The sequence below is a fragment of the Pelmatolapia mariae genome, linkage group LG15 (genome assembly GCF_036321145.2).
Source record: "Pelmatolapia mariae isolate MD_Pm_ZW linkage group LG15, Pm_UMD_F_2, whole genome shotgun sequence".
Classification (NCBI taxonomy): Eukaryota; Metazoa; Chordata; class Actinopteri; order Cichliformes; family Cichlidae; genus Pelmatolapia; species Pelmatolapia mariae.
The window spans coordinates 32,791,202-32,811,755 of record NC_086240.1 but is presented as its reverse complement, the minus strand read 5'-3'; the positions used below and the strand labels follow the sequence as shown (position 1 = coordinate 32,811,755).

Here is a 20,554-nt window from a genome sequence, read left to right as displayed (position 1 = left end):
GCATCACTTTCAGATACACTTCCTGACTCTTTGGTTAAAAAGGGAAGCTACTTACATTCAGATAAACAAGGTGAAATTGGGGCATGTTGGATCAGTTTTTGCTGTTCTTCACAAAAGATATAATGTATGTTTAATATGACATGCAATACCCCAGGTGTATCAAAAAAGCCAGCTGTGACCGGAGCGTAAACCTGAAAGTAATCACACAGACTTTATTAATAAATTGTGTGTGTGTGTGTGTGTGAGAGAGAGAGTGAGAGTTGCTACACAATACTGCCAAAAGTATTCTTTCACCTATCCAAATCATTGAATTCAGGTCTTCCAATGGCCCCTTTCATGGCCACAGGTGTATAAAATTAAGCACCTAGGCTTGTTAGGCATGTAAAATCACAGAGCGGGGTTAGTGGATGCTGATCTGCATAGTGCCACAGAATCAGACCTTCAAACTAGAGCTAGGCATCTTGTCTAGTGTAGTCCAGGAATCATGTTTCCAGGGTTTAAAAATTTGGGGTCAAGTGCTGTAAACAAAAGCACTGCAGGTGGTGTGTCCAGAAGGTATAGGCTATATAAAAGAAAAAGGATAAAAACAACAAGATTCTTACATCAACTTTTATTTTGTTAACTATTTCTCTTTAATCATCCACAGATCTGGTCAGGTTTGCTTTGACAACATGTGCACCCCTTTGTCCTCTCAGACCTGCTACAAAGGTTTGAGGTTTAGGCACTTGGCTTGCACCATCTCTCTTGCTTTGACAGGCAGCATTCTTAGGAAGCCAGGTCTGAGTGACATTTTCCCGCCTCATGTGACTCAGGTCAGTCTGTACTGAAACTGTAACTTTGGTCTGAAGATTGGCCTAGGGATATGAAGCATGGAAACGAAAGGTCAGTAAATAAAGTCGTACATTGAGACACAAACAAAACAGAACCCAACTCTTGAAACCACTGTAATACAGTAAGGTCCAGTTAACTTTGTTAGTTACATCTTGCTAGTACCAGGTTAGAGTTTGCCTTTTGTAACTCCCTCAGTTCTTGTAGCATATACTCAACAAGGTGATGGAAACAATCCTTTTAGGATTTTGGTCCAATAGCATCATATAGCTGCTGCACATTCATTGGCTTCCACATGCATGATGAAAATCCAGTTCGAAATCCTATCCTATATAATCCACTATAAAAGTTCTTAAAAGTACTCTGTTGGACTGCGATGGTGACTGTGAAGCCACTGTGGCTATAAAGGGATGGGAAAGGTCAACAATACTACCCAGGCGTTTAAAACAAATGCTTGGTTGCTAATAAGGGACTTCAAAGTATGCATAGATAATATCCCTCATGCCATTATACCACCACCATGAGCAACCTGGGCTGCTGATCCAAGGCAAGATGGATCCAGGGTTTCCAGAACCACAACCTTTACTGTCATTGTGCTTTCAAACAACGAAAACTGTATGCAAACCCGTTCAGTACAAGTGAAAAAAAGGGCACTTTTAAGAAAAAGAAGTATATATGTACAATAAATTTTAAACAAAGGAAAAAAATATATAGTATGTACAAGACCGTATATAAGAATGAACAAGTGAGAATACGGTTACCGCACAGTGATTCAGGCCTTAGAATATTGCACATTTAAAAGAAGACGAAGAATATTGCACAGTTAAAAAGAAAAAAAAGAAAATATTGCACAGTTGAAGGTTGTGTTTTTGCATTGATTTATCTCCCTAGTGTATTTATTAATGCAACAGCCCTGGCGTATGTGCTGTTTCTCAGCACATACGTTTGTTATGGCCTTAACTGTCCTGTACCTTAATTGTCCTGTTCATGGTGTTTACACCAAATTTTTACACTACATTCAAATGTTGTGGCAAAAATCTAGACTCATCAGACCAGGCCATTTTCTATTGTGTCTGTTTTATTCTATCCTGTAATTTTTTTTGAGCACATACATACTGCACCAGATTCAAAGTGTGATGTGTTCAAAGAGACCTTTCTGCATTCATTAGATGTAATGAGTGGTTATTGGAGTTCCTGTCCAGCCCAAAGATATTAGGCCATTCTCCTCTGACAACTGGTATCAACAAGGTATTTTCTCTCAGAGAACTGCAACTCACTGGATATAGGCTCAGAACACAGACAGCACAACGTTCATTTAGAGAAGGGTTGTTAATGACAAAAGCTGTACAGGTAAAGATGAGCTTGAGGCTGCTGTGGGACTCCTTGTTCCAATTCATATGTAATTATGGAATGGTTTCTATAGGTTTAAGCACAGTAATCACTGCAGAAATTAACATATTCATATTCATTCTTAATAAAAGCAGCAAAGTTACACATCGACACTTAAAATACTTACTATAAACTTACTGCATTTATAGTAAGTATAAATGTACAGTAAACTTACTGTAGTTACTGCAAAAACATGATGGAAGCAATCAACGGGCAAATGTAATATCTGCTAAAACGCGTAAATATGAGCATTTCTGCAAAGAAAAAAGTCCTCACTAGATAAGGAACCTCATTTCATGTTTTTAGGCTGCTTGGCCTAATGACATGAAACAGTTATTAGGCCTAATTTTCATGTCATTGGGGTGCTATGAGGTCTATGAAGTTCTATCATCAAGTAGACAAGAAAATTATATAACTAAAAACAATTCAACACTATAGCATAAAATTGAAAAACTAATCCAAGCACAATCAGAAAAGACACTTATGAAGGAAAATGTAACTTCTGATAAAACCACATCAAATTGTACAACTGTAAAACAGTTGTACTCACTCGAGTGTGAGTACAATTGACTGTGGCTGACAGAGAATTTCAGGGTGTTGGCGATGAAAGAGGCTCTCTAGTGTGCCAAGATCCAAGCCTCCTGAGGGTCTTCGTCACCATCGGGTGGGCTCCTGAGGGTCTCCATCTCCATTGTCTGCCTCCAATGCCTTTCACAAACGTGAGACTAATCTAACCTGTAGACTCACTGAGTGGGATAAATAATGCCGAGTTTAGGCCGTGATCCGCTGCTTACTTTGTGGCTTTTTCCACCCTGAATTGTGGCTTTCTTAAGTGAGTAAACGGGCTGAACCTGTCTGGAAGTGACAAATCTGTGCAATCCACTGGACAGCTCCAGGCAGGGTGGCCTCTCAACTGTTCCAATGCTACTATTGGAAACAGTGCTCATATGTTCTGTGCCTTTTGATATTCTGCTACTGCTGATAAGTCTTTTCACATTCATGAATCATTCAAAAACAGAACAGTTTACATTGTACATTTTAAATGAATGACAAACACGTCTCTCTGAAAAAGGTTACAAGCAACCCAAGTTTAATATATTACCTAACGCTGTTTGTAGAAAATGTCATACTTTTAAGTAATAATACTGTCAAGTATTACTATAGGTTTTAACACTTAGCACACATCAGACTACAAAGTGAGAAAAATAAATGAACGTGTCTCACCAATTTGAGAGCTTTTCGTCTAAGCTCCCACTCATTCCACTCATATGACTTGACAATGTTTTTCTCCACAGGGTGAATTTCAGTCTGAGTGCCACACTCGCATTTTATACCTGGCTTCACTGGTAAACCCTTTCTTGGCTGGATCTGCCAAACCAAAAGTCGAAATCAGTTACTACTAACAGATTGTCCAAACATAAGAAAGTTTTAAAAGCTCCTGTGAATTTCATTAAATGTTTTTGAAGTGTGTGTTGTGGCTATTAGAAAGTTACCTGTGAGAGTCTGCTCACCTCAGAGCATGGACTAATACAGGAAAACTGTTGGTGGAGTTTGAGGAGCTGAATGAGTTCAGGGGAGTATTTGGCTTTTTCTGCAACCTCTGCAACAAAGCTGTCTGGACTAAGGGCAAACTTCATGGCAGCTTCTTTGGAGGTAAAAACATAGAGCTTCTCCTTGTGTTTCAGGACTCCGATGTATGGATTACCTGCAAGAGATAAATATTAATTTAATGTTGGTCTAAAGACTCACTTTGATCTACTCTATGTTCATTTAATTTGAAGTTAATGACACAAACTTGCCCCTGATGCACCCATCAGAGAAGGAGAGTGAATGTTAGACAAGGTGCTTAAGGATAGAAAAAAGTGCTTGTATGAAGCCTATGTGATTGGGTGAATGAATCCTAACCGCTTTGAATGCCCAGTTAACTAACCAATCAATGCGTCTCATTACATAGGTGAGAAGTTTCACTAAGATAAACACTCATATTAGCCTTATCATCAAAGGTTTGTATTGACTAACAGTCCTAATACTTGGATCGAGGTGGAGCCGCGCTCGTCCGACATAAGAGGGAATGATGCTGCATCAAAATAAGCAAATTCAGGTGTTCCAATCACTTTCATGGCCACATGTGCATAAAATCAAGTACCTAAGCATGCAGACTTCTTCTACAAACATTGAAAGAATGGGTTGCTCACAGGAGCTCAGTGAAATCAAGTGATAGGTAGTACTGTGATAGAATAAAACATTTCGGGTTAATAATAAGGTCAGTGAAATAGTTCTGTAGGAGAGGCTTTGGCACTGCACTTAAAACTATTGGTAATCCCCACCATTTATGCTTTCCAATAACATCATTAGTGGCAACAATCACAGCCATGCCTGCTTACATGATGGACAGCTTTACTCAAGTGCCTGCTGCTAATCTTAGTATATCACCTTTATGATTCATTTTAATACTCTGGTTCAAAATATTCAGAGCTGTGAAAGAGACAGTCCAACTGCAAAACCAGGTACATGTCCTGTAAATCAGTGTCAACCTAATACTGCAGTATTTATTTATTTAGTTAGTCATAGGTGGAAGAACTTGATGTGCTGACAGGTAGGAGAGAATTAACACGTCGTTAGCATTCAGCCTGGTCTTAATGAGCAACCATGCAAACAGCGCTCCCACAGACTACTAAGAATTATCAACAACTGATATCATTTGTATACTGATTCTGTGCAACCAAAGCAGTATCATCATATGACCCCTCAACCGAAATGTAGGGAATAAATCACGCAAAATTTATGGGAAATTTATGGGGAACTGATGAATAAATAAATAAATATTTGAATAACACGATTTGTAAAATATATTATTTAGATTGTAGGGATTGCATTCTTTTGAAATACAGCAAATTCAAAAAATCTGTTGAAAATAGCTGCAGTACATTTAAGGCCAAAAGCAAGTTTTACAGACAGGTAAGAGACTCCAGACTTTCATTAGTATTACACATGTTAGGTGACCATTCGAACAGCGCTCCAACCACCCACAGAAGGCCAATGACTACATTTTAGTACTTCTTCTTCAGCTGCCACTCATCATTTGCATTACAATGAAACTATCGTCACCTCTTAACAATGAAATAAGAAATCTTGTGGCCTATTTTGACAGGCTTGTGACATATGGTTGGTAGAAACTGGCCAATATGAAGATGCACCTGTTAATTACTTTTGATGTATTTTTTAATTGCTTTGACAGCTCAAACTGACCAAAGTTGTAGAAGCAACTGCTCTTAAAGTCATAAAATTGTCAAGTAGGATTAATTGTTTCTTACTGTGAGGCTGGCATAACAGCCATCTTTCCTGATCCTAGAAGCTCACCTCAGCCATTAACCTGTCAAAATGAGCTATAAAGATGATGGATGATAAGGTCTGGGAAGAATGGCCCTTGGATATGCATAGTTCTCAGTAGGTGAATGCTGCTCCATATAATTAGTTTGAAAGTGAATGAATATTACTCTGTGTGTCATGAAATGGGGCACGAGACAGGCAGAGTATGGTGTGTATGACTCCATCCATCCATCATCCATCCATCCAGTCTCTTCCTACACCCTGGATAGGTCGCCAATCTGATACAAGGCTAACACAGACCTTTCAATTGGCAATTTAGGATCACCAATTTAGCTAACCCCTCTAACTGCATGTCTGTGGACTGTTGGAGGAAGCCAGAGTTCCCAGAGAGAACCTATGCAAACACAGGCAGAACATGTCTTGATACATGCTCAATCATAAAGGTAAGGAAATCCTAAAAAGTTGATTCTGTTCATCCGGATGTAGCGTTTTCAGTGGGAGAAATGTTTTGTCACTCATCCAAGTGACTTCTTGGAAACTTGGATACTTCTTGGATTCTTTGCCATATTAACATAATCCTGACTTCACAATCAACAAGCGTTATACTTCATGTCTTGGAAAATGACATGAAGTATCCATGGCTGGCTGGCTGGCTGGCATCAGGAAGGCAGTATAATTATAGCTATGAAGAGGCTTTGGTCACCATCTTTGTGGCCATTCAGAGAACAACTTCATAATTCCCTGCAACTTCATGGGTGTTTTTAAAGAAAGCTGACGCCTTTACCCACACACCTACATTTGTTGTACCTAAGCTAAAAACCATCACACTGGAATTATACCTGGAAGTAGAAGGCCATCTCTGGTTACAAGTGTGTAGCCACAGAATCCATTATACTGTAGGGGCATTTCCTCAAAATTGACTGTTGTTTCAGGAAAAAGCCATTCCTGTGTCTTCAGGGGAGCTAGATCAATGCAGTTATCTGGAAGACAAAATAAACCACACTCACATTTAAGACTGGCAAAAGCATGGATCTTCATTTCTCTTTTTTGTAACTCTTGTGGAAAATGCAGTTTTGTTTCTGTGGGTGACCATGGCCATACCTGAAGACTCAAGCATTCTCTGTTCGTCTGTCTTCACCTCTGAGTCCTCCAACAGACTTTCTAGATAAGCTTCAGAGAAAATCCTGGCCTGGGAGGCAGAGAAGGGCTGGAGTCTGAGCATGGTTTTATTGAGTATGTTCAGGAACTCACCCTCATCCCGAAGTTCAAACCATAACTTTGACAGCATCTTGAATAATGGCTGAAAAAGAATGAGGAATGACAAAATAAAGGTTCTAGGTACAGACAATTATAAGAATCAAGGAGAAAAAAAAAAAAAAAATCTTGTACACACTTCCATCTATTCCCTCAGATGAAATATAACAAGACATTAACTGTAACAACTTGAGAACACTTCAAAACAATCAAAGCAACTTACAAAAACTGTTGTAGCTGGTACTGCTGTTTTTGACTGCACAGTTTCTTTTAGCAGCTTCATCTGTGATGAGACGTCACTCAGCAGGATTTCAACATGCTTAGCACATGAATTTGCATCAGACTGGTGGTACAGGAAAATATTTCACTAAATGTTTTAATATAAAAATAAAATTCACCTTAAATAAGATGAAAATAGCCTAAAATACCCAGTGGATGTCTGTGGTCCAGCTTTGAAGTGGTTTTCCTTTTGTCTTTCAGGTTTTATAAGTGTACTTAAAATGTACAGGCTTCTTTTTCTATTATGCAGGCATCTTGCTTTAATCAATACACACTTCACATTAGTCCGTGTGTAATCAATGATAGTGGAAAAATTTATTTACACTCTTAAATGCTTGCTGACTGCAAGCATAGAGAACAATGTTACAAATATTGTTGCTTCCAGGCAGGCATTGTTTCTTCGAACTTTTAAAGTCATATTGAGTAATAGTCCTCCAGGCTTTCTGAAAGTCAAAGTTTTTCTTTGGATATTGGCTGCTTTTGCACTCTCTCAGTCTAGTCCTTGTACCTGCCCATTTTCAGACTAATGTTTTAATTGTTTGTTAAGCTACTTAACAATGACCTACAAATCATTAAAGTATGAAAAAGGGTATTTTGGAATGTTCACCGTGTCCTGAAGAAAATTAAGAAAAACGGCAAGTGGAGGAAAGTCTAGGTAGTGGCAGGGCAATCTACAGCAAATAAACATGATCTAAATGTTAGGTCCTTAAGAAATCAAGGGAACAATTCCAGTAAAAAAAACTGACACAGGCTCTTCATTTGATTGATCTACTGTTCACTATCAGAAATGCTGGCTGTCAAGAAGCTAATTTTAAGAAAGGGAAACAGGGAGAAAAGGCTGAAGTGTGCCAAATTCCACAAGAACTGAGCTGAAAATCAGTGGCCACAAGCGACTATGGAGCGATGAATCTGAATTTTAACGTTTTGGTTCAAGTCATCGTCTATTTATATGGAGGTAGTTGGGAGAGAGGTACAACAGTGAGTGTCTACAGCCACTTGTAAAAAAAAATTGAGACTGTGTCATGGTTTGGGGCTGCATTTCAGCCAGAGGTGTTGAACAGCTTGCCAAAAGTAATTGACTGTATGCAGGAATGTGCCATCAAAATTTGATCTACCACAAAAGTACCTAATATGCTGAAGAAAGCTGTTGTCAATGCAGTGAGAGCATAACTGAATAGAAAAATGCACAATGGGACATGATCAATCTGGCAGTTTGGATCGCTTTTGAAGCCGTTTGTGATCATCGTGACAAAGAAAAGAACAAGGCAGTCAACATCCAAAAAAGATTTTTTGAATGTCCTTCGAGAAGCCCGGAGAAATATTCCCAAAGACTAAAGAAATTACAAGATAGCTTGTCTGACAGAGTTTAAGCTGTGTTGAAGAACAAAGATGGCCATGCCAAATAATAACTTTAAATTCAGAATAGCTATGTACGCACTGGATGCTTTTTGTAGCGATTTCACTACGAGAGATCATACAAATGACATTCGGTGACTTCAAGCGACTATGGGTGAACCTCTGCAGTCTCTATTTTCAGGCTAGTCACCCAGTGGTCAGCTTCATGATGATCATGTGGTGAACAAATAGCTTTCTTAATATACTGTAGTACACATGTTTTAGTCAATTACTGCAACCATTTCTTTTTCATAGCTCAAGACTTTTGCAAAGCACTAAAAGTTGGTACTACTGTTATTATTAAATGACTGATATCACTGTGTAACAGGTGTAGTCTCCATGAAAATACCACATTTTTACCTTTTTTTTTTTTTTAAAGTTACAAAATTACTGCCACCTTACCAGTAACAGTTTTAGGAAAACTTCATGCTGTCTGCCATTGTACAAAGCCTGTTTGAGGAGAATAATGGGCACGTCGGAATGTCCCAGCTGAATATCAGAGCTTTTTAGCTTCTCCAGCACAGCAGTGTACTTGAACACCAAAGTCTGTGTCACACACATCTCATTTGCTATGCTTTTACTGGTGACTGGAAGAGCCTCTTGAAGAACTGCAGGCACTGCAGAGAGAACACAAAAGGTATAAATATCACTGTTGTGAGCTGAATTTATCACAAGACAGAATTTTGTCACAAGGCAGTGGTTTAGTGTGATTTGCAGACTTTCTATTATGTGTTAAATATTTTTGTGAAATTTGTGTTTTATTTTATTTTTTGTTTAAATTTTTTTGTGATTTAGATCTGTGTGTTTTGTTAATCTATATACATTCTGCTGGACTTTATCATTCCCCGAATTAAGATCGAGTAGGCTGAAGAAAGGCTGGAAGAGAAAATCCAGCGGGGGAACTAGAAAGGAAGAACAATAGGAGGAGAACTGGAGAGAAGAGAGGGCCCGAGTCAGGGCGTGATAGCCCTGTGACAGCACAGGACACAGAACACAAAGCTGACATCTGGGAGATGCTGGAGCTGGAGCTGGCTGCCATCGCCACTACCAGGACACTGGAAAGAGGCCTGATAGAGTGGAGTTGGGTAAGAGCCTGAAGCCTAGCCCAGCCCTGTGAGTAACCTGTTTGTTTCCTCTTTTGATGTAACAACTAGTGTCAGGCTGCAGGGGTTCCAGAAGAACATCCAAGATTTACAGAATCTGGCAGGTTCAGCCACTGCCGAACAGTATTGCCCACAATTTGGCCTTCCCTTAGAGTGGCAATCAAACTTTCTTTTTTTTTAAAGATTAAAGATATTTGCTCTCCACTCTCTGTCTCTGACATAGACAAAACAAAAGGAGGTACACAAACAAAAAAATTTTTTTGCAGATGCAGTCAACCCCAGACTGGCAGCAGGAAACAGGGGTGTCTTAAAGTGACCTGTTCCGTGCATGTGTTGGTGTATGTGAGTACAGGAAGTGTAAAAAGTATGACTGTGTGAAAACTAGAGTTAAATTTGAGATTAAAATTGAGAGAGACATTGACAATTGAAAATTGAGACAAATGGGACACGAGCACGAGACTGCTGTTCAGTGCTCATTTAAACCTCCCCACAGAAACCCTCAACGTCTAAGGTATACATATGTGATGGGGTGCGATTTGTGGCTCAGCTGCAATGGAGGGGTGGAGTGATAGATTCAGGGTGTGGTCAGCAGCTCTCCATCATCAATCATGCCTCCCCATGTGTGTTCTCCCCAGCCCGTCTTGTCTCATGTTCACATTTCATGTTTTAGGTTCCTAGTGTTTAGTTTCCCCAGTTTAAGTGTCTACCTAGTTTAGTCCTATCTCCGCTCGCCTTTTGTTTGTGTTTTCGTGCAGTCTATGAATAAAACGGCTCGGTTTTTGTGAAGTCCCAGTTTCACGCCTGTTGATTCTCTCCTTTTGGGTCCACCTCATCATCACTCCACCAGAACTCCAGCCGCATACCATGATGCCATTTCACTGGAGTTCTGGTGGATTATGCAACAGGATAACCTGAAGCAGTGCTGCTGCGCACCCCTTTTCAAAAGAGTGTTGTGTAGGCACAGTTTCAGGTCATCACCAGAGTCGGAATATTGAAAGAGATACTGACTGACCAGGGCACTTCATTCATGTCTCGGACACTTAAGTTACCAACCTGATTAAAGAAAACTGCAAGAAAGGTCCAAGCCCAACCAAGAAAAAAGATGTGTACGTTCTAAACCTCAGGGCAAAGCTACACTGACTGGGGAGATTGTCACAGGTTTAGAGAGTGGATGTTGCTGAACTGAAACTGCGTTTTGCAGATGTGTTCTCCCCTCTGCCCAGTGGTACAACATTCACAGACCACCATTATGGAGCAAGATCTATAGTGTTACGGCTTGAAATGAAAACAGCTGGACTTTTTGGTTCATGAAGACATTTCATTTTTGGTGAAATGTCGGCCAATTTAGTTGGTCGGCCAACAAAATTTTTTTTAAGTATTTTAACTGCATGCGACTGCCTATAATTTCAAATAGCAAAGAGACAGTCACTGAGCTAAATCTATAGTAGAGGTCTTCTAACAATCTCAAGCTGGCAAAGTGAAAAATAAGCATAAAAACTGTACTTAGTTCATGGATGTCAACCTCCTCTTCACCCCTCTTGTTGGCGTTGTTGAAGAGTCGGATCCCAGTAACAATCATGGTGAGTTCATTGAGCTGCTGCTCCTGATCTCTCTTTAAGGCCACTCGAAAGTTTCCCAGTTCAGCCTGAGGGAAGACGCTCTGCAGGACAGCTATGGCAGAGGAAGAAGAGAAGTCAAACGCTAGACACACTGCATGTATAATAATTATTACCACCACCAGCATCATTCACTGCTAAGCTAATTGTTACACTATATTATGTAAAATTGTTCATTCATTTTGTGAATAGAAGAGATTCCATTCAGAAAACTGCTGACAATTTGCTCCCTTTCAGAACCTGATCTTTCTAAACTGGAAGTCTGATGTTACATAATATTAACCAACTTGTGGTTCATCAGAAATGTTTTGAAGTTCATAGTCAGCTCACAAGACATATGTTGGAGAATCACTGAGAATAGCAGAAAGTGCTGTCTGAATGATCTGGGGTTAGAATTAGTAGCACTGCCTTTGGTGTAACGTGGCATTACATTTTCAGTATGCAGATATGACACTGTAGTTGGAACAATGAAAAGTAGTATGAGACCTGTAGCCTCTTCCATAGTGTTGGTATCTGTAGGCGAACCCATAGCAGAGCGCAGCAGGATATAAGTGGTGATTTTATGGTAAAGGCCATCTAATTCCTTCCTTGATTTCACCCTGCTGTCAGTGATCTCTCTGCACAGTGGACTCAGCTTGGACTCTTCTGACTGGTGGATATCCTCAAGAAACTCACCTACACAAACACACGAGGTCATCACCAAAAGTCATTGTGGCAAGGTTTTGCAGTCTGAAGTCTGTATGTGGCTCAAATAGAGCACTGCAATAGCACAAACATGACTAAATAAACCCACATCTGACAGCTTCAGATAGTAGGCGTCTAAGCTGACCAACACATGTTTTAACTAGTCTGGAAATTTATCTTTTAAGATCGGGGTTTATGACCTCTAGTGCCTCTGTGAAACAAGTTCAACATGGCTATGCTGAACTGCAGTTTAACATACCCAGGCTTTCTATGCATTAGACAGCTCATCTAAACATAAACCCAATTTGGAGATAATGGGAAATACAACAGCGGTTTTCATTTATTGGACTCGTTGGTTGACACAAAAATGAATTAACTTAGCATAGCCTACTTTGATCTGTAAAGAACAAAAAATATGTAATGGCAAAGAGAAACACTTGTGCTACAAATAGGACAAGACTGCAACAATGGGAGGATTTTAATGATTTCAGCACTAGGTATGCCATTTATTTGTTACGAAGCAGCTGCACATGAAGACATGGAAAGCATTAGGTCCTCCCCCTGCATACCTACTGAAAACCTACTGTTGAAAAAGGCATCGTTCTCTACCCTGAAAAATAGAGTTGAAAAGCCGATAAAAGTAGCCCCCAGATAAAAGGAGTGAAGAATCTCAGTTTGAGGGGGAAGTGGGAGATTGGCAGATGGATTGGGGCTGCGGCTGCAGTAATGTGGACGCTGTATTGGTCCTGAACTATGGTTACGAGTTCTGGGTAGGGACTAAAAGAATGAGATAACAGATACAAGCGACAGGAATAAGCTTTCTTCAAAGGGTGGCTGGCCTCTCCCTTAGAAACAGGAGTTAAGTCATTTGAGAGGGCCTCAGAGTAGAGTTACTACTCCTCCACATCGAAACCAACCAGGTGGGTCAGGTATCTGGCTAGGATGCCTCCTCGGTGAGGTGTTCCAGGCATGTCCCACCAGGAGGAGACCATGGGTAGACCGAGGACATGCTGAAAAGATTATGTCACCTGGATAAGCTTGAATAAGTAGCTGGTGAGAGTTAGGGCTGAGCTTCTCTGCTTAGACTGCTGGCCTCTGCAACCCGAACCCAGATAAGCAGATGAAACTAGATAGATGCTAATAATTGGTCATTCGCATTTGTAGACGTCACCCTAGAAACTAGACAGATGTTGTATAGTAAAATAAAGCTAAAAAAAAAATTTAACAACCTCTAGCAAACTTAACATATATTACATACATGTATTGGTGCCACATAAAATCAGAATGAGCTTATACTTACATTTCGTGGTATAATTCATGCTAAAGTACACCTGCATTTTGATAGTGTCAAGGGATGGGCTGCACTTTTCTGTGAGTTTATCCAGACACAGCTGGAAGACATGTTGCAGAGGGAGACATTTTCACTGCTATGCAGATGACACACAACTTTATCTATCCATGAAGCCAGATAACACACACACACACCAATTAGTTAAACTGCAGGAATGTCTTAAAGACTTGGATGACCTCTAATTTTCTGTTTCTTAATTCAGATCAAATTGAGGTTATTTTACTCAGCCCTGAAAATCTTAGAAATATGGTATCTAACCAGATTCTTACTCTGGATGACATTACCTTGGCCTCCAGTAACACTGTGAGGAACCTTGGAGTCATTTTTGACCAGGATATGTCCTTCAATGCACACATTAAACAAATATGTAGGACTGCTTTCTTCCATTTGCGCAACATCTCTAAAGTTAGAAATATACTGTCTCAGAGTGATGTTGAAAAACTAGTTGATGAATTTATTACTTCTAGGCTGGACTACTGTAATTCTTTATTATCAGCATGTCCTAAAAACTCGCTGAAAAGCCTTCAGTTAATCCAAAATGCTGCAGCAAGAGTACTGACAGGGACTAGAAAGAGAGAGCATATTTCTCCTGTTTTGGCTTCCCTTCACTGGCTCCCTGTTAAATCCAGAATTAAATTCAAAATCCTGCTCCTCACATACAAGGTCTTAAATAATCAGGCCCCATCTTATCTTAATGACCTGATAGTACCATATCACCCTATTAGAGCACTTCGCTCTCGCACTGCAGGCTTACTTGTTGTTCCTGGAGTATTTAAAACTAGAACGGGAGGCAGAGCCTTTTTCAGTTTTCAGGCCCCTCTTCTATGGAACCAGCTTCCAGTTTGGATTCGGGAGACAGATACTATCTCTACTTTTAAGATTAGGCTTCACACATTCCTTTTCGCTAAAGGAGGGGCTGGACCAGGTGACCCTGAATCCTCCCCTAGTTATGCTGCAATAGGTGTAGGCTGCTGAGGGATTCCCATGATGCATTGACTATTTCTTCTTCAGTCACCTTTCTCACTCTCTATGTGTTAACAGACCTCTGTGCATTGAATCATACTTGTTATTAATCTCTGGCTCTCTTCCACAGCATGTCTTTTATCCTGTCATCCTTCTCTCACCCCAACCAGTCGCAGCAGATGGCCGCCCCTCCCTGAGCCTGGTTCTGCTGGAGGTTTCTTCCTGTTAAAGGGAATTTTTCCTTCCTGCTGTCGCCAAAGTGCTTGGTCATAGGGGGTCATATGATTGATGGGTTTTTCTCTGTATGTGTTATTGTAGGGTCTACCTTACAATATAAGGCATCTTGAGGCGACTGTTGTTGTGATTTGGTGCCGTATTAATAAAAATAAATTGAACTGAATAGATTACCATCATTGCTTGTGTTAGTCTTACACCAAAAGCTTTCGAAGAAGGGGTGAAGTCAGATTCAGCAGTAACAAGTGTAATATATGTTAATGAAAAAATAGGCTTTGCTGTCATTATTGAGCAAGAATAATAGTCATCAAGAGAAATCAAAAACAAGGGGAAAAAACAGAAACTACAGAAGTAAATGAAATAGCCACAAAAAAAACAGGATCTAAAAAATCAGGACGCAGAAGAGGAGAGCGCAGCTGCCACTCCCTGTTTGAAGTTGCCTCCTGTTAAAAGAATACGTCTAACTCTTGGCCTTTCTCCCATAACCCTCACTAAATGGCGAAGAAATGCAGTGCATCGTGGGAAGCCCCCTTCTACCTCCTAATTTTGTAACAGAACAGAATTTCGACTCAAACATACACAGTGATTTTCAGAACCACTAAAACCAATTAGAAAAAGAAATAAAGCAGCTCACCTCTTCGAGTTTTTGAACATCATCTTTAGTAAGGGTCCTGTCAACATTAAAGCCATTTCTTGGGTCCAGCACCACAGCAGTCACCTGTGGATGTTTGAAAGCATCATGAACGTGTACAGCAGCAGCGTTAGCTCAACGACTAGTGCTTACTTTGCTTTACCGACCATAAAAGCTGCCAGCGTCTCCGACACCGCATCTCCCCTCAGCCTGCACTCGTGCACAATGTGCCCGATTACGGTTTTAAGCAGGGTTTCCGCACCAGCCTGAGACATTTCTACCGGCAGACCTACGGCGGATTGTTGATAAGCAGTTGCCATAGTAACGGTGCAAATTTGCTAAGACTCATTTTAGGTGTCCACTAGAGTGCGCTGCAGTTAAACAATGCTCTTCGTCATTTGAGTTCTGGGGAAAAAAATACAAAAATAAAATAAAATAAAATAAAAGCATACACACCAGAGCCAACAAGACTCGAATAAGGGAAAGAGCTTTTACCGTGACTCGTGTTTAGATGTTTTGGCTGCATTCAGGGTCTGTATCGCTTCAGAACACGTGGAGAGGGTGACACGTGTCAGATGACCAATTACGAGTGCAGAGAAGCGGCACAGCAAGAGACCATGCTGCTGGGGGGCGCATTTCTGTATCCATTCATATCTAATGGCATTAATGCTTCAAGATTACGATAGATAGATAGATAGATAGATAGATAGATAGATAGATAGATAGATAGATAGATAGATAGATAGATAGATAGATAGATAGATAGATAGATAGATAGATAGATAGATAGATAGATAGATAGATAGATAGATAGATAGATAGATAGATAGATAGATAGATAGATAGATAGATAGATAGATAGATAGATAGATAGATAGATAGATAGATAGATAGATAGATAGATAGATAGATAGATAGATAGATAGATAGATAGATAGATAGATAGATAGATAGATAGATAGATAGATAGATAGATAGATAGATAGATAGATAGATAGATAGATAGATAGATAGATAGATAGATAGATAGATAGATAGATAGATAGATAGATAGATAGATAGATAGATAGATAGATAGATAGATAGATAGATAGATAGATAGATAGATAGATAGATAGATAGATAGATAGATAGATAGATAGATAGATAGATAGATAGATAGATAGATAGATAGATAGATAGATAGATAGATAGATAGATAGATAGATAGATAGATAGATAGATAGATAGATAGATAGATAGATAGATAGATAGATAGATAGATAGATAGATAGATAGATAGATAGATAGATAGATAGATAGATAGATAGATAGATAGATAGATAGATAGATAGATAGATAGATAGATAGATAGATAGATAGATAGATAGATAGATAGATAGATAGATAGATAGATAGATAGATAGATAGATAGATAGATAGATAGATAGATAGATAGATAGATAGATAGATAGATAGATAGATAGATAGATAGATAGATAGATAGATAGATAGATAGATAGATAGATAGATAGATAGATAGATAGATAGATAGATAGATAGATAGATAGATAGATAGATAGATAGATAGATAGATAGATAGATAGATAGAGAGAGATCGATCGATCTATCTATCTATACCAAATTATATTTGAAGAGCCTTCCAAGTTTTAAAACATCTTTAGGGACATACCCTCCAATTGAAGAATAGACTTTAGTCCATAGATGAAATCTCAAGTATCGGCGTTTAGACACAGTCTTCTGCAGTTCCCATAGAGCCCAGCAGCTGACCTCACTGTGTAGACACTGGATACGTGACAAAAGGCCATGCATGTGTCTGTCTTCTTTATGCAACCAAGTCATAAGTTACATATTGTTGTAATTACACAAAATGTGTTCTCAGGTTAAGCGAGTTTGCTGGGCAATCAAGCACAGCAATCCTATGGTCAATGAACCAGGTTTTGGTGCAGTGTGGGCAGGTGCTAATCCCTGTTGGAAAATGAAGTCAGCATCTCCATAAAGCTCGTCTGTGAAAGGAAGCATGAAGTGCTCCAAAATGTCCTGTTAGACGGTTGCGTTGACTCTGGACCTAATGAAACACAGTGGACTATCACCAGCAGTTGACACAGCTCCCCAAATCAACACAGACTGTGGAAACTTCACACTGGACTTCAAGCATCTTGAATTGTGTGCCTCTCCATTTTTCCTCCAGACTCTGGGACCTTGGTTTCCAAATGAGATGCAAAATTTGCTCTCATGAAAAAAACAGGACTTCGGACCACTGAGCAACAGACCAGTTCTTTTTTCCTTTAGCCCAGGTGAGACGCTTCTGATGTTGTTTGTTGTTCAGGAGCGGCTTGACAGGAGGAATAGGACATTTGAAGCCCATGTCCAGGATCCGTCTGTGTGTGGCGGCTCTTGATGCACCAACTCCAGCTTCAGTCCACTCCTTGTGAAGGTCCCCCACACTTTTGAATAGCCTTTTTCCAGACAATCCTCCCCAGGCTGCGGTCATCCCTGCTGCTTGGGCACCTTTTTCTTCCACATAACTTTCTGTTAATGTGCTTTGATACAGCACTTTGGGAACATCCAAGATCTTTTGCAATGACGTTGAGGCTTTCCCTCTTTATGGAGGCTGTCAATAATGTTTTTCTGCACAACTGTCAGGTCAGTAGTTTGATTGTGATTCCAAAACCAGACTAAGAGACCATTTAAAATGCTCATGAACCCTTTGCAGGTGTTTTGGATTCATTAGCTGATTAGAGTGTGACACTTTGAGCCTACAATATTGAACCTTTTTACAATATTCTAATTTTCTGAGCTTTTGAATTTGGGGTTTTCATAACCTGCAAGCCATAATCAAAATTGTAACAAAAGTTTGAAATGTCTCACTTTGGATGTGATGAGTCTATATCATATATTAGTTTCAACTTTTAAGTTGAGTTACTGAAATAAATGAACTTTGGCACAATATTCAAATTTTCCTTGTTTCACCTGTAGATCTTCATCCATCCTGATAGTTTTGATTGTGTACTTTAGTTGATTATTGTCATCATTAGGCCTGTCTTTACTGAATGCTGTGTATGTTTATAGGCACTGGTAATGCTACCACTTACAGATCAGTCTTTGAATGCTGTGTATGTTTATAGGCACTGGTAATGCTACCACTTACAGATCAGTCTTGCTAGCTTGGAAGCTGTAGTGGGTTGAGCTAACACCCATCCCACCTGTTTATATTTGGTTTACTTGAAGGTCTTTCTTTTAAAATTTCTGTACTTTTAGGTGACAGAAGAAGAAATGTGGCCTTGTCAAAACACAGACAGCTGCACTCTAAAAGATCTTTAAATAAAGTAGACATATCTTGTGTGCCACAGACTGCTCCCAAACACGAGGGGGGAAATAATACCTCTAAAACACTTAAGTTGGCTTTATTAAATGTTAGATCTTTAGCTGGGAAAACATTTTTAATTAATGATTTAATTACTGAGCACAGCCTGGATTTTATGTTTTTAACTGAAACTTGGTTGGACCTGAAACAGTGGAGCTGTTCTCATCGAGTCGACCCCTCCTAACTACAGTTTTATCAGTGAGGCCAGGGTGAGCAGGAGAGGAGGAGGGGTTGCTGTCTTATTTAATGAATCATTTCAATGTAAGCAGTTATCTCCTGGAAGTTTTCAGTCTTTTGAATATGTGGCTTTACAGCTGAAGGCCTCATCCAAAGTTGTGTTTCTTAATGTTTACAGGCCTCCCAAATACTGTGCAGACTTTAACGATCTCAGTGAACTGCTGTCTGTGATCTGTGTTGATTTTGACTGTAATTATTGTTGGGGATTTTAATATCCATGTGGACAACCCTCAGGACAAAGGGGCTAAAGACCTGAGTAATACTCTGGATAACTTTGGGCTGACTCAGCATGTAACAGAGACCACACATAATAGAGGACACACTCTTGACCTACTAATCTCCAAGGGTCTGAGCATTTCAAAGGTTACTGTGTCTGATGTGGGCCTGTCTGGTCATTACTGTGTTTTCTTTGAAAGTAAAATTTCAGCCCACACAAATATGTCAACAGCAGTGATCACAAAACGGTCTATAACTGAAAACAGTAGTGAGATCTTTAACCAGGTCTTCCCATTAACACCTGGCCTGTCCAGAGGTTCAGTCAATGAGCTCGTCAATAGCTTCAATGCTAAAATGTTATGGACACTATTGCTCCCATTAAGGTGAAGGTTATCTCTGGAAGGAAGAAGTCTCCATGGAGAAACTCCACACTGGTGAGGAAAAAAAAAAAAAGTGTGTCAGAAAGCTGAGCGCAGATGGAGAAAAACAAACCTCCAGGTTCATTATGACATCTATAAAGAGAAACTTCACAATTATAATTTACAACTGAGGAGTGCAAGGAAGTCCTACTTCTCTGACATCATCACCAAAAACGCCCGGGTCTTATTTGCAACAGCTAACAGGCTAACAAACCCTTCTGTGTCAGTGGCAGCTGAACTTCATTCGACCATGGCCTGCAATGACTTTGCCAAATTCTTCACAGACAAAATTCAAAAGATTAGACAAGCAATTGGTACATCAACAGCAGATTCAGGATATGTACTGTGTCCACTGAAAAACAGTTTAAACACCATAAAACAGTTTCACCCTATTAACAGCAAGGACCTGGAGGACATTTTACATCAACTGAACTCCTCCTCCTGCTGCTTAGATGTCCTGCCAACAAGTTTTTTCAAAAAGGTCTCAAAGACTTTGGAGTCAGACCTGTTACAGATCGTCAACCTTTCTTTAACGTCAGGTGTGTTTCCAGAACCACTAAAAACTGCTGAAATGAAACCTCTACTGAAAAAGGACAATCTTGACAAGACACAAATGAACAACTACAGGCCGATCTCAAATCTCCCATTTTTAAGTAAGATCATTGAAAAAGCAGTTTATCAACAGCTCAATTACCTCTTAACACAGAATAACTGCTATGATGCCTTCCAGTCAGGTTTTAGACAGAACCACAGCACTGAAACCGCTCTGACCAAAGTGTTTAATGACATATGTCTGAATACAGACAGTGGAAAAATGTCAGTCTTTGTTTTACTGGATCTCAGTGCAGCATTTGATATAGTTGACCACAACATATTACTCAAACGACTGGAGAACTGGGCAGGTCTTTCAGGAACTGTACTAAACTGGTTCAAAACATACTGAGAAAATAGGAAATACTTTGTATCAATAGGTAACTTCACATCTGAGCAGACAAGTATCACATGTGGAGTTCCCCAAGGTTCCATCTTGGGAACCCTTCTGTTTAACATTTACATGCTCCCACTGGCACAGATTATAAAGACAACAAAATAAACTATCACAGCTAAGCAGATGACACACAGATATATATTACCAAGGCCCTGTACAGGCTCTTGGTAAATGCATTAAGGAAATTAATTACTGGTTTTGCCACAATTTTCTCCAGCTAAACAAAAACAAAACTGAAGTAATAGTCTTTGGAGCCAAAGAAAAACGATC

General features: G+C 39.6%; 1 protein-coding gene across 1 annotated transcript; it reads right to left on the bottom strand.

Annotated features, from left to right (window-relative positions):
- Positions 1–632: 632 nt before the first annotated feature.
- On the bottom strand, positions 633–15,332 carry cfap206 (cilia and flagella associated protein 206). The gene is made up of 12 exons (XM_063496280.1): positions 15,225–15,332; positions 15,061–15,144; positions 13,179–13,269; positions 11,681–11,869; positions 11,082–11,249; positions 8,878–9,092; positions 7,025–7,144; positions 6,649–6,847; positions 6,387–6,527; positions 3,729–3,922; positions 3,442–3,585; positions 633–854 (listed from the first exon to the last, which is right to left on the bottom strand). The coding sequence occupies exons 1-12, from the start codon at positions 15,330–15,332 to the stop codon at positions 633–635; spliced, it is 1,875 nt and encodes a 624-aa protein (XP_063352350.1).
- Positions 15,333–20,554: the final 5,222 nt, after the last annotated feature.

Excerpts from the sequence above, each read along its gene's own strand:
- cfap206 (XM_063496280.1), bottom strand. The coding sequence starts at position 15,332 with ATGTCTCAGGCTGGTGCGGAAACCCTGCTTAAAACCGTAATCGGGCAC. Across the intron at positions 9,093-11,081 it reads GGTTGACATCCATGAACTAA|TGCCTGCAGTTCTTCAAGAG; the intron begins GTACAGTTTTTA and ends TTCTCTCTGCAG. Across the intron at positions 3,923-6,386 it reads AGATGGCCTTCTACTTCCAG|GTAATCCATACATCGGAGTC; the intron begins GTATAATTCCAG and ends TATCTCTTGCAG.